This window comes from Stigmatopora argus, chromosome 14, assembly GCF_051989625.1.
Source record: "Stigmatopora argus isolate UIUO_Sarg chromosome 14, RoL_Sarg_1.0, whole genome shotgun sequence".
Lineage (NCBI taxonomy): Eukaryota > Metazoa > Chordata > Actinopteri > Syngnathiformes > Syngnathidae > Stigmatopora > Stigmatopora argus.
Window position 1 is genome coordinate 2,486,133 of NC_135400.1, and position 20,363 is coordinate 2,506,495.

At 39.7% G+C, this 20,363-nt stretch overlaps 1 protein-coding gene across 3 annotated transcripts in view; it reads right to left on the bottom strand.

Moving 5' to 3' along the window:
• carm1 (coactivator-associated arginine methyltransferase 1) overlaps positions 1-20,363 on the bottom strand; it is a 159,154-nt gene that overhangs the window by 121,134 nt on the left and 17,657 nt on the right. For all 3 annotated transcript variants that reach the window (XM_077619877.1, XM_077619876.1, XM_077619878.1), the window contains exons 2-3: positions 14,216-14,341; positions 7,014-7,120 (exon numbers count right to left, since the gene is read on the bottom strand). In XM_077619877.1, the coding sequence (XP_077476003.1) occupies positions 7,014-7,120; positions 14,216-14,341 (233 nt within the window). The remainder of the gene's footprint in view (positions 1-7,013; positions 7,121-14,215; positions 14,342-20,363) is intronic.

The following is a 20,363-nucleotide window of genomic DNA, read 5'->3' on the forward strand; positions in this document are numbered from 1 at the left end:
AAATCTACGTTAAAATTCGCAACCGGAAGACAGATGAAAATTGGCGGTGAAAAATGGCAGAAGTCAGGGCACCGCTTCATCACTTAACAGCACAGAAGGAAGATATAAGAGAGGGAGAATAGAATATCATATCAAATGCCTAGATGCCTTACATGTTGCTATTTCCTCTTTTGTTGCGAGTGAATTTTGTATCACGCATATCACCTTCGGAAAAGTACTCTTTTTGAGTCGCCGTTGAAAATGCCTCCTAAATATTAAAGTTCCGTGATAGGCTAAAGGCGTAGCACGCCATTGCGGCATTAATGGAATTCTTTTGTACATAATTCAGCTGGTAGGAATTGTGTTAATGTTAATGAGGTCCACCGTGCGGGTAAAAGTGACAAACGGGAAGTGAACGCACTTGCCCTCTGGAGATCCACGCGTGTAGTGGCGATCTGTATGCTGGTAATAAGTAAAAATAAATTATTGTGAGGTGAAGAGGTGCGAGATGTAGCGGCTGGTCTCTCTGCCCAGATTGCCGTGCTGCACGTTGCAGCGACCGTTCTTCTCCATGAAGGGCTGCCGCTTTCGGTTGACCACCGCCACGGACGTGCCTTCGTCCGCCGCCCGAAGCTCGCATCTTCCGAGGTGCTGAACTGTAAATTCTCGTATGGACTAAGACACCCCGAGTCTGAGGAATAACCTGTTTTTTTATTACTTAAATCAAGCGGAGTATTTTCACTGTGAGTACAGTACTTTAAGTATTTACTTTTTATTTATAGATTATATTTAGATATTAATAAATTATAGTTTTTTTCATATGCCTGTAACAGTGATATTTAATTAATATACTTGATAGTTGTACTTGTGTATGTGTATTTTTGTATAGGCACGAAAACATGTAGTATGGTATGTACCAAATTTATTTTAGTATAATGTGCAACATTTTGTACTAAATAACTGAAGCAAAGTTCAGGTGCGTGTTATACACGAACACCGGTGAAAAACTGCCCTACGCCAGTGAAAAAGTCCCCTCGGCAGCTGTTGTAATGGGAGACGTAAAACCTGTCTTTTTCCGCCAGATGGGGCGCGAGATCTCATTCTTTTAGCCAGTTTTCACACTTGGAAAAAATAACAAGAAGAATGGAATCAATTGTTTGGTGAATCTGATGATGATGAATGAGACTTTGAAAATTTGTAATATTATGATGATGAATTAGACTTTAGTCTAGACCCTAGTGAGGATAAAATGGTTCAGAAAATGAGATGAGATTAGTCTACACCTTGAAACAACTGATGAATGTACACGTGCCATTGAAAAGGAAGTGAGCACGCTTGTTAACTTTCAAAATAATTGACATTTTTATGTGCAAAATGCAAAACTTATTTAGAACTTGTTGCTTTTTGAAATTTTCATGTTAAGTTAAAATGGAGAGCCCAAAATGAAAACTTTCAACGTTTTGAAATTCAAGTTGACAAAAAAAACTGCTTGATTTTTTTGTCATTGTTTTAATACAAAATGCGTATTTAGTAGTTTGGTAAAAACTGGCAAAGTAAACTACGGAAGATTCATCGTATTTGGCAGTTCTGGTTTCGTGCTGGCAGTACCAATTGTTGCGCCCGTTGAGCCGAAGTGCATTGTGTATGGGCAAAATACAGACAACCACAACTGAGACATTCCCCTTTAAGTCGGTGAGCACCATAGGCGTGAAAATCATTCAAAATTTGAATAAGGAACACCAATTAAAAACTTGGGTTAGTCAATGTATTCAATGCACAATCAAGTACTATTTAGATCACGGTTGCTCATTACATCAACCACGCTCTACCAGCCGATTGCCAAAGTATTACAGTCATACCTCTACTTACAAATTAATTGGTTCCAGAACGTTTTTTCGTAACTTGAACATTTTGTAAGTAGAGCAGTACTACCAACTAAGAGCTTTAAAATTGGTCAAAATGTCCCAATTTTATAAGGAAGATGTGAGAAACACAAAACTGAGAGAAAATGATCAAAAAATTATTTATTAATGTCACAAAATGAATAACAAGTACAGTAATACCTTGACATCCAAGTGCCCTGACATACGAGCAATTTTAGATACGAGTAAAATTTCGAGAAAATATTTACCTTGAGATACGAGACAAATTTTGATTTACGTGCATACAGCCTACGCTTATGAGAACATCTTGTCGCAACTTCCTCGTGTAAATGTCTCTACGAGCACAGGGCAGACAGAGCGTTGCATTTTTTCAGTATTTTTTCCCCTGTTAGTCAGTGCAGAATGGCGGAGTTTGCTCGCCAATACGAGAGGAGTACAACTTCCCGGGAAAGTTGGCAAGTGGTCGTGCGTTATCCTATTGTGACGACATTTGTGTGCATCATTTTCGGAATATATGAAACTTATTTTTGAGTGTGTCTGTATCGTAATCCAAGTTCATTTAAATTTGTTTATGTTATGTTACGAGCACTTTGTCGCGCAAAAAGTCTCTCTCTCCGCTCTCTCTCTCCTCCATGAAATCGATCTAATTTTAGTACTATTAAACATCATAACCACTAGTTATTTGTTACTCTGTTAGTAGATGATGAATTACAACCAATAAAAATGTTTTTCCATTGTATTATCGTACTTTTTGGTGTTTTTTTCAGAGGGTGGGAACGAATTAATTTGTATTTAGTTCATTTCCATGGGAAACGTTGATTTGAGATAAGAGTAAATCGACATACGAGCTCAGTCCCGGAACGCATTAAACTCGTATCTCAAGGTACCACTGTACATATACAAAATCTACCCATGTTAAAATGCATGGGAACAAGAGAAAGCCACCAAGATGCAATACAGAGATAGCACACGAACATGAACACACATCTACTAATAGCACACGAACACATGAACGCACATTTAATAAACACAGCATTTAGAATTCAAACAATAATTAACAAGCATTAACGTTTTGATTTCTTTGAAATGTAATTTTATAAGTCAGTACTGGTTCTTACCTGCTTCTGCAGTGCTAGTTGACAAACATTTTCAAAATGAACTATGCAAAGACGTTTGCCTTTGACAACTTTTAATGTTTCTAAAACGCACAAGACAAATGTCGTCAAAGTGGGCACAACTCGTGAACATTTTCAGGATGTTATTTCCCACAAAGTTGAAAAGTTCGTTTCTCCCGTTTTTCCTCATTTGTGCTGTTGCAATGGTGACTGCTTCCCTCTCAGCCGCCTTCTCGTTGAATTCCTCGTGTATTCCCGAGCATTGCATTTGCTCATGCACCGTTGAGAGTTAGTTCAGGATGTTTTCCCACTGAGTTGGAAAGTTCGTTTCTCCTCCGTTTTTTTCTGAGTTGTGCTGTTGCAAAGGTGGCTGCTTCCTCCTCTGCCGCCTTCTCGTTGATTTCCCCGTGTATTGCCGAGCTTTGCATTTACTCATGCTCTGTTTTGGTGCACATCGACCAATTGACTTGTCAACGTCCTTATTACTGACCACACGCCCCCATCGCCTGCCCCCGTGACACAATTTCGCCCACAGCAGGCTGCGGTTCAGGTCGATGCACTCGGTCACAGCTCCCCCAAGCATAAATAAGTTTAAGCAGACAATGGGTTGATCAAAAATGCAAGGTTGTAGTGAGACAGCCAATGAGAGACCAGTACAGACACTCCTCAACTTACGAACGCAATTGGTTCCGAGCGATTGTTCATACGTTGAATTTGTTTGTAAGTTGATTTAGTGCTATATTTTGTATTATAATTTATGTTTAAGGCCTATATAAGTATATTGAAGGTTTATATAAGTGCATTTGTATGTTTAAGGCTTGTATAAGTAACACGCATTGGTTTGTACTGAAAAAAAAAAACATTTAATAAAATGGAGAGAATATGTACAGTACTGTAGAGAGAGAGAGATAGATTTATGTATTAGAAACTGCCCAAAAGACGCGACCTAATGACGATTGCACAGTTTTCTTCTTTTTTTCATCATAAATGATGCAGTAGCACTGTATGGCATCATTCAATTGATTTGCAAACTTTGTGCAACGTTCAATATTTGGGTCCTGCTGCTCGATCTTTCTGTTTATAAATGGTACTGAATGTGCAACGCTCACCACTCACGCGCATCAAGCTTCGTTATTATTGCCACTCGTTTCAAATGAAATGGCTTGCCTCTTCCTTGCAACTCCCTCAATAGAAGCCTTTAGCTTTTTACCAACCATATTCAATATTGGATGCATGAGATATTTAATGATACAAATGAAAAAGGTTCTTTGCACACTGGAGATACATTCACGCACTTCCGCATTGCAACGAAGAAGGTAGATGCTGGGTGAGCTGAGCTCTCACAGCGCCAGGCGTCGGTATTAGCGGCGGAAAGAAGTACTACTCCGAAAAAGACGCGAAATACAAAATTGGACTTGCGAACATTTTTGGACTTAAACGCAATTTGCAGACATGTTCGTATGTACCGTTGTTCGTAAGTTGAATGTTCGTAAGTAGGGGAGCGTCTGTATATGGTCTGGGGAGCTTCTAAAGTGAGAAGCAATGCATCCGCAACAATATTTTCAAAATAAAATAACGGATAAGGAATGAATGTACTTTTTGGGGATTTTCGTAAGTGTTGGGTTCATTCTGGGATGTTACTATATGTTCATTTGGAATTAATGGAATAAAGCTGAAAGGAAGTTTTATTAAGGGGATCATGTGCAAATTTATAATATAGGGGGGAATGTTGGGGTAATCATTATTATAAATGTGTTTGCAATGAATATAAAGCCTTATAATATACATGCTTACTATATTAATCAATATATTTGCTTATTAGGAATAGTAATGCTCATCCTAAATGTGTAACTATATTAAACAATATATATATGTGTTGATCGCTTTCAACGAAGACAAACGCTTACGCCAAGGTCGCTCTCCAGGACAGCTGGGTCCAGCGAGAGATACGAGTTCGCAAAGACATAAAACAATACACTAAGTTCTTGCTCCGAGGACTGAGTACTGGAAGATACACCTCAACCCTTTCCCCCAGATGCAAGTTCGCAATGAAGATCTGTGAAGGACGCTTAAATTGTTGTTGGGTCAGCGGATGGCTATCAAGCATATTGTTTTAATTTGTGACGCTAGTTTGACGCTAGGTTTACTTGATTATAGAATTGTTTTGTTTCTTGCTTACGCAATTGGATCGAGTCGATAACCTTGTAATTGTTTTGGTTTGAGGCCTTAAATGGGCAGGACATAATGCCACTCGTTAGAATAATCTTGGTCGGCCGAGCGGTCCGGATGTATTCTCTTCTTGCAAGAATTAAATGGTGAGATGTGACTACAGATGCCTTTTTTATTGAAAGCTGAATTGGAAAAACCTAAGGATAAACTTACAATTGGATGAACCTAACAGTAAATTAGATATTTTTCTCATCTCGGGACACTCATTTGCATATAAAAAGCTTTCGTAAATTGGAAATTTCGCACCTAGAGGCATTCGTAAGTAGAGGTACGACTGTATTGATAGATCGCCTATAAGTAAACTTTGATCCAGGCCATTTTGTTTGGGCCTGAACATCAAAATTTTCCCAGCACAATACACTTTTTTAACACAAATATCTGACTCTTAACAATCATCAGGCTCTTATTAGAATCGTAAGTGTGGTGCCGACAGCCTCGATTAACATAAACAACCTGTCACAGCTGCTCCTTAAGCGATCTTTAATCTTGGACACATCAAGACACTTGCAGCAGCTATGTTTCAAAGCAGCAGCCTTTGTTGGTAATGACACACATCTCAACAGTTGTAAGAATCCGCAATACTTCCATCCTTCACCACTTCGGGGCTTCAGTATATCTCGTGTTTTTATATTAAGTATAAAAAAGTTGATGAAAATGTCAAACTTTACTTTGAAACTCGCAAGCAGAAAACAATTTCCTGTCTTCCGCTTGCCACCAAGAAAGAAAAATGGTGGGCAAATGGAAAAATGGAGCTTTCTGAGCGGCCGGGAACCTATGTGAGACTGGATTTTTTTTTTCAGAAATGCGAGCACCGGGAAACCATGAGTACGCCGTAGCGCTTATTTGAAAATAGAGCTTGCTGTGTGGAGGGACGGCAGGGAGCCTCGGTGAAGGTGGATTTTTTAAAGAAATGCAAGCCCCAGGTGACCTTGGGGGCCATCACTCTAAACCAAAAATAGAGCTCACTCAAAGGACTCAAGGGGTCGTGGAGAAATGTTTCAAAGAGTACGTTCCGGACGATGTTACGGCGGACGCCGTCGCCCGTGTCCGATAATACAGCCCTGACTGGACGCCACGGAGGAGCATAATGAAAGTTACGTTTCTATTTAAGTTCGGGCAGCGGGTGGACGCCGTTGCTTTTATTTGAAAATAGAGCTCTCTGGACGGGTAATTGATGGCTGCACCGGATCGCCGCCGAACTGACTGCTTGAGTCGTCACGCCTGCGCCGCGCTTGGCTCGCTGTGGCCCGGCTTTTCACCCTAAGTCCCCGCTCTGCAACGGGGAGGAGCCGGTGGCTCAGGTAATGATTCTTCCGCAGAACGCTTAGGAGCCATTTGAAACGAGGATTTAAAATCCAAACAAAGCTAGAAAAGGCACAGACAGCGTAGTCGTTATCCAAGCTGTAATGTGCGCAATGCTTAGTATAATCCGATGAAAACAGGAAAGGCAAGATGGCATCCTACTCGGATTTTTCTAATGTTCTCCGCGTCCTTCTGCAGTGAAATTCTTCTTCTTTGGCACTGAGTGCCACCCAATTCAGTGGCAAAGAAGAAGCAACCACTGACTTCTGCCATTTTTCATCTCCCATCTTTCGGTTGCGATTTGAGCGTGAATTTCGACATTTTTATGAACTTTTTAAAAAATACTTAACATTAAATCTGCGATGTACTGAAGTTGCGAATGTTGAAGCCGTGAAGTGGTGAAGGATCACAGTACTGTATATAAAAGTAGTTATTAGTGTCAGGAGAGGGGTGTGGATTTTCTTGGTATTCCATTAAGTTTCTTGTGAATTTGTCTCCCACTCACCTGAAAGTACTGTACAGCAGACGATTCCTCTGTTCTGTCACTAAAAACTGACCGCTCACAAAGATGACCTCGACAGTTCTTCAAGACGTTATAAAAGGACTGAAAGTCTGAAGTTGAACAAGATCAAAGAACAAAAACGTATAAAAATGTTCTGCATTAATAATAAAATTTAACTTCTGAATAAGTTATCTCAAGGCACTTCAGTATGGAGAAAGTTTAAGACCATACAATTCATAATAATATAGCCAGGTAAAAATTATGTAGGTACCAAATGAAACACCCCACCAATTCTAATTCAAACAAGCTGGGTTGAAGGACTGAGGAGGCAGAGAAACACGATTAAATTTGAGGACAGATAAACTCATTCGCTCCCATACAGAGTGTTACCTCTACTTACAAATGCTTCGACATACGACAATTCAGGTTATGAGAAGCTTTGATGTGAAACCTTTTGTTGCAAGAAAAAACGTCCAAGTTTGCCAAACATCAAAAGAAATCAATCATCAAAAAAAATAGATATCTCGATCACATATTTTTGCATGTGACTCCGAGTCGCCTGATTTTGAGAATCTGCCATTACAGAGTCCTAGTCTAATATCCAGGAAATGGATAAAGTAGGGCAAAAAATACTATATCCAAATGTCTTTTGTCCACCCAATTTGAATAGAGCCATCGCAACCTTATCCAATAAATGGGTGATTTTAACAAAGCAGAAAGACAAATAAAAAAAATCCCTTTTTTTCTGTTGTGCAGCAACAAAATAAAGTAGTACAAATTTTTGTATCTTGCATAAAAAAACTTGAGCAAATAAACCTGTTGACCCAATGCGAAAAATTGAGCTAGTTTAGTTGTGAATTGTTGGACATTTACTTTTCACTGCAAGGATTTTTTTAATGCAGTAATACCTTGACATACAAGTACCCCAACATACGAGCAATTTGAGATACGAGTATAATTCTGAGCAAATATTTACCTTGAGATATGAAACAAAGGGTTATGATTTCAGCCGACTGTCTTTCTCGCCGCATCTCCCTCGTGCAAAGATCTCTACGAGCACTGGGCGGAGCATTGCATTTTTTCCGTGTTTTTTGAGTTAGTCAGTGCAGAATTAAGGGAAACCCAATGGGTCCAAAGCAAGCCGGTGCAATGAAGGGTAGTGCAAAGAAAAGGCGTATGATGACAATCGATATTAAGCACAGAATAATCGAAAAACATTAGTGTACACGTTACTGTTAGATGGTGAATTACAACCAATAAAAATATGTTTTCCATTGTTTGCTTATAGAGCAAACAGGTCCACTGAGGACGCCATTGCCGTAGCTCTACACACAGCACTGAGCCACCTGGAGAGCCATGGGAACTATGTGAGGATGCTTTTCATTGACTATAGCTCAGCCTTCAACACTATAATACCGGACATTCTGGCTGACAAACTCTCCCACCTTGGACTATCTTCTTCCATCTGCTGCTGGATTAAGAACTTTTTAAACCAACCATCCACAAACTGTTAGACTTGAGCCCCACCTCTCTTCATCCATTACACTGAGCAATGGCTCCCCTCAAGGTTCTGTACCGAGTACTCTTCAATACTCCCTGTACACATACGACTGTACACCGACCTACCACTCTAACTCCATCATAAAATTTGGCGATGACACCACTGTGGTCGGACTCATCGCAGGGGGATGAGTCTGTCTACAGAGATAAGGTCAACAAACTGTCGTTGTGGTGTTTGGTGAACAATCTCACACTAAACACCACGAAAACTAAAGAAATAATCCTGGACTTTCGCAAACCCAACCCAGATCTGGCCTGGCTCCTCATAAATGGAGTATGCGTAGACAGGGTCCAGTCCTTCACCAAACTGGTGAGGGTCAACTGAGGGAGGGATTGTATCCCTGATGTGGCGGGCGACCAGGGATACAATCCCTCCCTCAGTTGAGTTTTGACGGATGTGCTCGTAACATAACAAACTTTAAATATAACTTAAATGACCTTAGATTCCTATACATACACTTTTAAAAAAGTTGTAATCTTACGTTACACTTAATATAAACCTTGTGCAATAACCAAGGCAAAGAGGTTAATGGATTCCACCGCGGCTTTCAGGGTGAACTTCCTGCTTCTCCATTCGTATTGGCGAGCCAGCTCAGTCACACGTACATTACTGATGTTTTCCGATTGTTTCGGGCTTTATATCGATCGTCTTCATACGCCTTTTCTTCGCACTACCCTTCATTGCACCGGCTTGCTTTGGACCCATTGTGTTTCCCTTAATTCTGCACTGACAAAGGCAAAAAAACATGGAAAAAAATGCAATGCTTCGGCGAGTGCTCGTAGATATCTTTGCACAAGGGAGATGCGGCGAGAAAGACAGTCGGCTGAAATCATTACCAGCCTCTTGCGTCTCGGCCACCTGGCTGTCTCGTATGCTCGTATCTCCAAATGTGTCTCGTATCTCAAGTCAAATATTTGCTCGGAATTTTACTCGTATCTCAAACTCCTCGTGTGTTGGGGCACTCGTATGTCAAGGTATTACTGTATTGAGTTCCAGGTATGTGCGGACAGAGAAGATGCTTTGGCTGAAAGCACTCTTTTTGAAAGGAACTAAACAGCCACCTCTCGAGCAAGCCCTTGTTGATGTGCTGGAATTTTTTGTACAAAATCTTGCAATTTTGGAGGGGCTTGGTATTGGAAAATGGTGTCGACTAAGGTGGCATCTGCATATTTAACAGTATTCCTCCAGTTCAGGCGTTTTTTTTATTTGTTTTTTTTTAAATCTGACAGTGGTGGTGCTTTTTGGCTTTCTGTCCAATACTTTCAAAGCTTGCTTATAAATTGTTTCAATTGGTTTTAGTGTTGCTTTGCAGGCCGATGACCACCTTGTTAGGCAGTAAGTCGTGTGATATGATCATTGTGTCAAAATATAATTTTGCTGACTCAGTTGTTTGTAATGAACCACAAATTGAATTGAATTTTATTTAGCGTGTTTTTTTATCTGTCATTTGAAGGCTAGTTGAGGGTCAAGAGTGATTCCTAGGTATTTAAATTCTTGGACTACATTGATTGTTTTTCCTTGGACAAAAACGTTGTGGTCGCTGATATTTGTCGCTCTTTTTGAGAAGTACATACAGAAAGTCTGAGATATGTTTAAGTGCCGTTGAGATTTTTCAAGCCAGTTATTGATTCTCGTCATTGTATCTGTGAGTTCCTGTTCTGCATGTTTTTTGTCTTTCGCCTGGACATATAGGACGGCATCAACGGCATACATTTGGCAGGTGAAAGTTGAAGGACAGCAGCTTGGCAGATCATTTATGTAAAGAATAAAGAGGAGGCCTAGCGGGGGCCTAGCACTGACCCCTGCGGTACTCCAAGACTGTTATTCCGCAAAGTAGATTTTGTGTTTTGTATCCTGACGCACTGTGATCTTACAGAAGTATGATTCAATCCAATTTAGCATGCTTGATGAGAAATTAAAATTAGATAGTTTAGACAGCGGTATCTGGTGGTTTATGGTGTCAAATGCCTACTTGAGATCAATGAAGACCGCACCAATGACCCCACTTTTATCTAGTTTTGATTTTATGTTTTCCAGAAAGAAGCAAACCACCGAATTGCAGTCTGTTAAGGGTGTATGGACTGCTGTTAACGTGATCCACAATTTGCTGTGCTACTATCTTTTTTGAGACTTTTGAAACGGCTAGAAGGATGCTTATATCTGTAGTTGTTGGTTAATGCAGAGTTCTCGATTTGAGGGCCGGTGTGATAACTGAGCACTTCCAGGGTTCAGGGAAGAGACTCTCATTAATGGATTTGTTTACAATAGTGGTTAATGGAGCGATGAGAGATTCTTTGTGGTATTTCAGAAATGTTACATCCATGTTAAATGCATCTTTTGCTTTGGAGCTTTTGAGGCTCGATATCCCTTTCTTAACTTGTGACTATGAAACTATGTTAAGATTAAGATTGGGTTCATTAGTGTTTAGTGGTTGTGGTGGGTGATATTCTATTTGAGGGATGTGAGGTGTCAGTTCTTTGAGGGAGTCTACAAAATAATCATTTAAAGTTGTGGGTATGTCATTTGGGTCACAGATTGTTTTGTTTGTGCTTTGGAGTATTTCCTGCCAGTTTTTTTCACATTTTTTCAGATCTCTTTTGTGTTCCCTTTCGCGGTGTTATGTTTATAAAGAAATTGGATTTTGCAGTTCAAATTTATTTTATTACTTTGTTTCTTGGAGAAGTAAATGTCTGTCTGTCATTAATCCTTTTTGTTTTAAGTGATGTTTTGAGAGCATGGTCTCGGTTTTTCATTAATGCCTGTATGTCTTCATTTAACCATGGGAGGTGATTCTTTTTTTTAATTTTTGTTATGAATTTAGACACTGTCTTGGATAATGGTCATGAAAGTGTTGCAGCTGTCATTAGTATGGTTGTGGTAGAGATAATCGTCCCAATTGATTTTGTTTAACGCCTGTGTCAGATTTGGGATCTCCATTTTTGGTACTCTCATCTGCTCTGATATGTTTTTTTGAGTACATGCATATCTATTTTTAGGAAGCTTTCTTGAGAATAGCATTGTTGTCCGATAGACCTGTAATCATATTGAATGTCTTTTGGATCCTCTTATTGGAAAAGAGCAGATTTATGCATGTTTTAAAAAAAATACCCCCCAAAAAATGGATGCACTTTTTTTGTTTCACACAAAACTTTAAATGTTGAATGTGTGAATAAAGTTAGTCTTTATTGTTGTTCTTTAATTTAATTTTAATAAACATACAATCTATGCAGAGGTGTACTTAGAATTTTAAAGAAAATATAATTTTTCGGTTGGGAGCGGGGCGCAAAATGTTTAATTCTTCCTTTCGGCGCAAAAGAAAATAATTTTTGTGAAGCACTGGGTTAGCTAATGACAGCATCCAGGAAAAGGAAACAGTTGAACTAAAGCTAACCACATAGCGCTGACATTTCTCTATGCTGAAGTCTTGATGAAACTGTTCTTAATATTTAAATTCTAATAGCATAGCAGTTTTTCTAACAATGTTCCCACTATTTTAACTTTAAAACGCTAAGGCTTTGACACAGAGCAAACAAACTCAAACCGCTGAATAACATTCATCCGAGGGCCAACATATATGCACCGTTGCAACAACGGTTTAGTTAATAAAATGCTCTGTGTCCTCATTTTACGTCCTTAATCTACGTCATCCGGTATCCAGGGTCCAGGGTACTGAATTTGATATATGTCAAATAAACAAAAAAGTGCAAAAAACTGCTTCAATTCCATTTCACTTCGTAAAATTTTGCTGTATTACTGCAGTGATGTCCTTAGTTTCATTACTGTGGCAATCAGCGTTTCAGTTGTTTTTGTCCAAGAAATTCAATCGTCTTATTGGAAAATGGTTGATACTGGTTGTGTAGGAAAGTGGAACAAGACGAACACTGCATTATAAGCCATTTTTCCCTTCCTACTGAGGAATGAACTTAGACACCTACAATGAAGTAGCAGCCGATAAGTAGTCTATTCTGTTTTTTTATTCATTCATTCGTTTCTGTATCGCTTATCGTCACAATGTTCGCGGGAGGTGCTCAAGCCTATCCCAACTAAGTGTGGGCACCTGGTGGGGAACACCCCTAATTGGTGGCCAGCCAATTGCAGGGCACAATGAGACGGACAACCATTCATGCTAACACTCATTCTTAAGGGCAATTGAGTGTGTTCAACTAGCAACACTGCATGTTTTTGGGATGTGTGAGGAAACCAGAGTAGCCGGAGAAAACCCTCACAAGCGGGGAGAACATGCTACTTGTGTAGCTGGTTCTCTGTCATCGGATTGGGTAGGATTGGAGCTGGCATAAAATTGCGGCACACATGTCCAAGATTAATGGTCCACTTAACAAGCAGGTGTCACTGCTTGTGTATATGAAGCAAGGCAGCCTTTAGAAGTTATTGGCAGAGAGAGAGCCTGAAACGCTCATAAAAAAGCAGATATGTCGAGTGAACAATGACCTATAAAAAAAATATTGCACGTCTTGCAATGGGGGTGTTGCGCTTGCGCACATTGCGATGTCAAAGTTCAAAAGGGACATCGCTCAGGCCTGTTATTAGCTACTCAAATCATTGTTGTAACGTATGTTATATTTTGATAATTTTCCATATTTTTGCCTTTTAAAACCGTTTCTTGACTGTCTCAAAAAAGGCTTTTTTAGATTATCTGTTAAATCTCTTTAAATATAGAGGTCATAACATTTTTGTCATCATCAAAAATCCATACCATAGCAGAGCTGCCACCCATTTCAGGAGTAGTCTTGTCCCATTACCGGAGTTTTTCCGGAGTGAATGCAATTCACGCAAAAGCGATATAAAATGTAAAAAATAAAAATAACGCGGGACAACTTAAATCAAACTATTATTATCATGTTTTTACATTAATTGAATTGTAATTTTGCAAACTATTGAAAAAGTACAGCATAATGTAAATACGTTTATCTTTATGTTTGGGTCCTTCTACGTGTGTTTTACAGTCAGTAATTCCATCATGTATCACGTTGAAGTCACACGTGCATGTTGTTGTGCAATGTGCAAATAACAGTCCTTTTGGAGACGGCTTCAACATGTGATATTTCGTCATATATATATATATATATATATATATATATATATATATATATATATATATATATATAGAGAGAGAGAGAGAGAGAGAGAGAGAGAGAGAGAGAGAGAAAGAGTTTAGTTAGCCTTAATTATACTTACTTCCCTTATGAAAAAAACTAAAATGTTAAAGCGATAGAGGCGAGCTATGCAATCGATTCCGAATCGATTGCCACGCTGAAGTTGAACAAGACGAATTATTTGTCAGAACTTATAACTCGGATGATTCACAATGCACTCGAGTTACTGAATTCATCCGGTTCAGTGCAGTTGAATCAATTGCGGAATTAAGATGCGGAAGCAGTAGCGATGGTGTGAATTATGAGGCATATTAATTGGAAATTTGGTAAATTTCCAAAATGGAAGCTTCAATAAAAATTTAAGTGACAATTTTTTTCCCGGAGTTTAGGGAGGAGTCAGGAGTCCCGGAGTTTGCATTACTTGTCCGGGGTAAACTCCGGAAATTCCAGAGAAGTTGGCAGCTCTGCCATAGAAAGAAAATGTAACATTATTTTGTAATTGAAATTAGTAGTCTGGAATTTTAGAGTACCTGCAGGTGAAGAGAACTGAATTAGAACGCTGTTGCAGCCTAGTGTGATAATGAATGACTGCTTCCCCACTCTGCTGCATTCTGTTTCCCGCGAAACCGAACACTTGAAGACACTCGCATCGTCTCCTAAAATCAAAAGAAACAAAAGATTTCATGAGAAACTTTTTTTCATCTTCAGAAGAATAAAATTAAATGTTTGGATGAGACAATTTCCCCCATCAATAGGCATTGCATGTATGCATGGCTGGCTTGCAAATCTGAAAAGGTCACACCAATGCAGAGAGTATATAAGGTGAAAAGTCTATATTTAGGTTCTAAGACAACATATACTGTGATCCTTCTTCACTTCACGGGTTAATTTTCGCGGCTTCACTACATCCTGGAATTTTTTCTGGAGAGAAAAAAAGTTCATAAAAATGGGAAAATCCACACTGGTAGTACCGTAATTTCTGCATTATAAGGCACACCTTCAATGAATGACTTTTTTTTTAATCCATTTATAAGGCGCACCGCATTATACGGGTATACAGTAAAGGCTGGGGTTACGATATGCATCTACTAGATGGTGCTGCGCTAAAGAGAATGTCAACAAAACAGTCAGATAGGTCAGTCAAACTTTATTAACAGATTACAAATCAGCTTTCTGAAAACTCCATTCACTCCTAAAACAAATAAACAACTGTTTTATTGTTTTCTACGAGGTTAAGTATTAGTATTTTTGTGACACGTTTTATCTTTTAATAACAGCAAGGTATAACATGTAAGTACAACATTTATATCACATACTTGAGGGGAACTTTTCTTTCAAGCAGTAAACACGTAAAAAACATTCTGATGCCGTTACAGTAAATTAAACGTTAGTACAATCACAGTAACACTTGTAATCAATGTTCCCTCTAAGCTGCGCACGTGCGCAATTTCGCACTACTCTCGTCTTCTCCGCGCACGGAAAATCATATGGAGCACACACAAAAAATCCAAACTTTTTCCCCCATGATGGCCCCGTTCACGCGGCAGCTAGTGGCAGTAGCTCTGCCCACTCTTATGTTTTTCGTGTTTTACAGCCCTTCTATCTTTTTTTTAAATTGTAATATTTCTTAATACATTCCTTTTTACTTTACTGTTCAACTAGAAGAACAAGTGGTGAAATCGGGTGAGAACTGTCTAAATCTGCTGTGTGTGTGGTTGTGTGCGTGCGTGTGTGTCTAGTATGTGTGATCGTTTGTCTTCAATCTACACAATGGACTATAAATGGAAATTAGCCCTCGGCTACAATCTTACATGTATGTTCATTAACATGAATACAAATATGTTCATTAATATGTGCTATCCCTTATTAAATAAGTCAAAGCAAAATCATGGAAAAATATTGCATATAAATGAAAACTTGACTATCTCAAGTGACACGTTCAGCAGAAAAGTCATTTGAACGAGAATGAGAAGTGAGGAACGAGAATGAGAAGTGAGAAAGAGAGATGTGTAAAATAAGGTAAAATTTAAGTCGGACTTGTGCATATTCTAATGGCATTTATGAAGATGTTTTATTCATAGATATTTTTTCATTCATTTTCTGAACCGCATTATCCACTTTATCACTCGCGGGGGGTGCTGGAGCCTATCCGTGCTGACTTTGGGCCAGAGGCGGGGGACACCCTGTATCGGTGGCCAGCCGATCGCAGGGCACAAGGAGACGGACAGCCATGCACACTCAGACCCATACCTAGGGGCAATTTTAGAGTGTCCAATCAGCCTACAATGCATCTTTTTGGGATGTGGGAGGAAAAACGGAGTACTCAGAGAAAACCCACGCAGGCCCAGGGAGAATATGCAAATTCAACAAAGGTGGACCGACCTGGATTTGAACCCAGGACCCCAGAGCGGTGAGGCCGACGCGCGAACCACTAATCCGCCGGGCCGCCCATTCATAGATATTAATCATTACATTTTATTATTACTAAATCATTTATGTGTAGTAGACATGCACCTGCTTATGGCAGGTGTGATACTGGTGTGTGCCCATAGTGAGCAATGATGATGTTGCTCACACTGGTACTCAGTATGCTCAGGGAGGTTGTCTTTCTGCCCAGACAAACAAAAAATTTGAGGGAACATTGCTTGTAATAGTGCAAAGCAATAACAATAACATTAATAACTCAATGCTGTTCACGCGGGTGAACCGTGTGTGCTCTCACATACACAATGAGGCACAATAACATTCAGCTGTTGAAGTCCATATTCACAATATGACCAACCTTATTCAACTGTAAACACAAAAGAAACACGTAAAGCTCACTTTATCAGTTATTTTCTCATCTATGAATCCCTTGAATTTTCGTCTTCAGTGTCTGAATTGAACAGCTGGGCGAATGAGGCATCCAACCCGCCAGTCTCTGTCTCATCAAAGTCGTCATTAATCAAGTCCGTGTCGCTATGGTTGTCTGGCAGCGAAGTGACAATTCATGCCTTCCTGAAAGCTCGAACCACAGTTGTAACTGATATATCAGTCCAGGCATTTACAATCCACTGGCAGATAGTGGCGTATGTTGTCCAGCGCAGTCTTCTACGAGGGAAATGGACTGGGCGGCTGCTTGCCGTAGTTGCGAGACCTGTTGCGGCTCAATATTGATCCATATACAGTCATACCTTGAGATACGAGCTTAGAGCTTTCCGGGACTGAGCTCGTATGTCGATTTACTGGTATCTCAAATCAACGTTTCCCATGGAAATGAAGTAAATACAAGTTAATTTGTTCCCACCCTCTGAAAAAACACACCCAAAAACTGGATATTACAATGAAAAAACATTTTTATTGGTTGTAATTCACCATCTACTAACCGAGTAACAAATAACTGGTGGTTATGATCTTCTGGGCAGTGTTAATCACTTTCTGCATGGCCTTTTTGTCTGCTGTCGTGCTTCCAGCGTATCACACTGTGATGCAGTATGCCAGGATGCTCTCCACAGTGGCTCTATAGAAGGTTACCAGAAGCTTAGTGTTCAAGTTGTTCCTCATGAGTACCCTGAGGAAATTGAGTCGTTTCTAGGCCTTCTCCACTACTGCCGTGGTGTTTGTAGACCAGGAGAACTTATCCGTGACGTGGACCCCCAGGAATTTAAAGGACTGGACCCTGTCTGCACATACTCCATTTATGAGCAGTGGGGCCAGATCTGTACTGTTTGCGAAAGTCCAGGATTATTTCTTTAGTTTTCGTGGTGTTCAGTGTGAGATTGTTCACCGAGCACCACGAAGACAGTTTGTTGACCTCATCTCTGTAGGCTGACTCATCCCCTCCTGAGATGAGTCCGACCACAGTGGTGTCACTGGCAAATTTGATGATGGGGTTAGATTGGTGGGTTGGTGTACAGTCGTATGTGTACAGGGAGTACAGAAGAGGACTCAGTACATAGCCTTGAGGGGAGCCAGTGCTCAGTGTAATGGAGGAAGAGAGGTGGGGACCAAGTCTAACAGTTTCTGGTCGGTTGGTTAAGAAGTTCTTTATCCAGCAGCAGATGGAAGAGGATAGTCCAAGGTGGGAGAGTTTGTTATTCAGAATGTCCGGTATTATAGTGTTGGGGTAGAGAGCATAGAGCCGCTGCGTCTGTGCGCCGCCATTTTGGGACTTGCATAAAATGTGAAAAAAATCACTTGTGCATGTCACTGCTCGCTCAGGGTGTCGCCATCTTACCGTAGTTAAACGTGCTCTGACTGGCCAGACGCGAGTAGCTTTGATAGATGTATTCGTAGCGTTTACCATGTCAGCACATCCCAATAGTTGTTAAGGCTGATCGAAGCTCTTGCGGTCGATCGTTAAAATATCAGCCTTGATACCAGTGTAATGTGTATCTCAGGCTATTATTGCACCCACAGAAAAGTATGGACTATGGACACACTTCCTGGAAGTACTTGTGAATTCTTTTTTGAATTTGTCTACATGCAGCCAACACCCTTTTGGAACACAGAGAGGAAATGATTGTACATTTGTGATTATGGAATTAAAAAAAACTCTGCTTTGATTTTTTTCTTTTTATGTCTTGTTTGAAAGTGACAACTATTGATTGCAGTAATATAAACCATCGAAAGAATCAAGATACTTCGACATTTGAACCAATTTGGCCGCCACAACATCTTAAACTTCTGGTAAGAAAATTTTAATTTCTGTCATTAAAAAGCATCAGGTTCTCATCAAGATAGACTTATTCCTTTTTTCAAATTGAATAATTTGATATTTACAAAGACAGGCCTATTAACTTCCTTACGATATTGACCCTAATAATGTGCTTTTGATTCATACATTATCTCAGAAATACCACGTGCGATGATTTTTCTTCAGATTTTCCCTTCAAAGTAGATTAATCCCTCGATTATCGCGGTTAATCTAGACCAGACATGGCCGCGATAAACGAAAAATTGCGAAGTAGGGTCACCACTATTTAAATTGTATTTTTTTTTTTTTTACTTCAGTGCTGAGTCCTATTAGCAAGCGGAGGACAGGGCAGTGGCTTCCGCTTGCGAGTTCCAGCATGGATTTTCACATTTTTACAAAAAACATTTAACTAACCCAAAAAAAAATTCCCCCAGAAAAAAAAGCAATGTATTGAAGCCGCGATAGTTGAAGCCGCGATATTCGAGGGATTACAGTAACACGTTTTACTCCATATTAAAACCATGAATATGGAGGTGAAAATTGCGAATCAGGGGGGCGTCTTATACGCGAGAAATTGTAAAATTCAACAATTTTAGGGCAATTTTAAGGGTGCGGCTTATGTGCGAGAAAATACGGTTCATGTTTTCGCGCCTATACAAAAATACAAGTACACAAGAACAATTGTCAAGAAGTGTATTTATAAATATTGTCAAGAAGTGTATTTATAAATATTGCAGTTATAAGCATATGAATACTGTAACGTATATCTAAATATAATGTACATATTTTTAAAAATTGTAAATACTTTAAATACTGTAATCACAGTGAAAATAGTTATTTTCTGCTTGATATAAATCCAGAAAAAAGGGTAAATGGGAGTTTGAGTCCAAGTCCTCGAAGGGGAGCCCCCTTCCAGCGAGGTAGTTTCAATGAAACAGAGGGGAAGTGCGTTCACTTCCGGTGTGTCTCCATTTTAACCGCACGGCAGAGCCCATTAACATTAAAATGGTTCCTACCAGCTGAATTATGTACAAAAGAACGCCACAGTGTAGATTCATTTATGGTGCAATGGCGTGCTACTCCTTTAGCATATATAAGAACATCAATATTTAGGAGGCATTTTCAACGACAACACAAAAAAACTAGTCCTTTTCTAAAGGTGATGGGCGCGGTGCAAAATTCTCGCGCAACCAAAGAGGAAATGGCACGACACAATGCATCTAGGCCAGGGGTGGGCAAACTTTTTGACTTGCGGGCCAGAAAGGAAACTAAAATTTGACAGCATTTGGACACGCAGTGTAATTTATCAAACCTGGGGATTGAAATATAAGAAAAAAGACACAATTGAAGGTAAAAAAAAAAAAATCATATTTACTTTCAACATTAAGAACATATTATTATTCAATGAAAGAAAGCAGTCTTTAAATTGAGCGTGATCAGCGGCATGTTAATTAAGCTACTGTACTGCTGCTGTGGTAAATGTGGAAAGTTACACTCCAACAAAGGTCTAGACTAGTGCGCCATCTATCGGGGAAAGAAGGGTATGGCAGGAGAAAGGGAAATGAATGAGGTCATTGATTTTTACTATAATTTGGACAACGTCGGCGGGCCGGATTAAAAAGCCTAACGGGCCGTATTTGGCCCGCGGGCCGTAGTTTGCCCATGTCTGATCTAGGCACTGTATATATGATATTTGGCACGCCCATTCTTAAGTCATTAAGCCGTGGATTCGGTGGAAAATTTTAGACCAGGGGTAGGGAACCTACGGCTCGGGAGCCATATGTGGCTCTTTTAATGGTTGCATTTGGCTCTCCGAGGTCAAATATGGAAAGCCCTGGTGAAAGTACTGAGTAGTACAATCGCGCAAATAGGAGCATCACGTCGGCACTGTGAAATTGACACTACCTCTAGCCCCCTCTTAAATCTTTTTTTTTTTAAATTTAGACCTTTCTGCATTCATACTCTCACTGATACTCATTGATTAGCAACAGTCTAGTAATGTT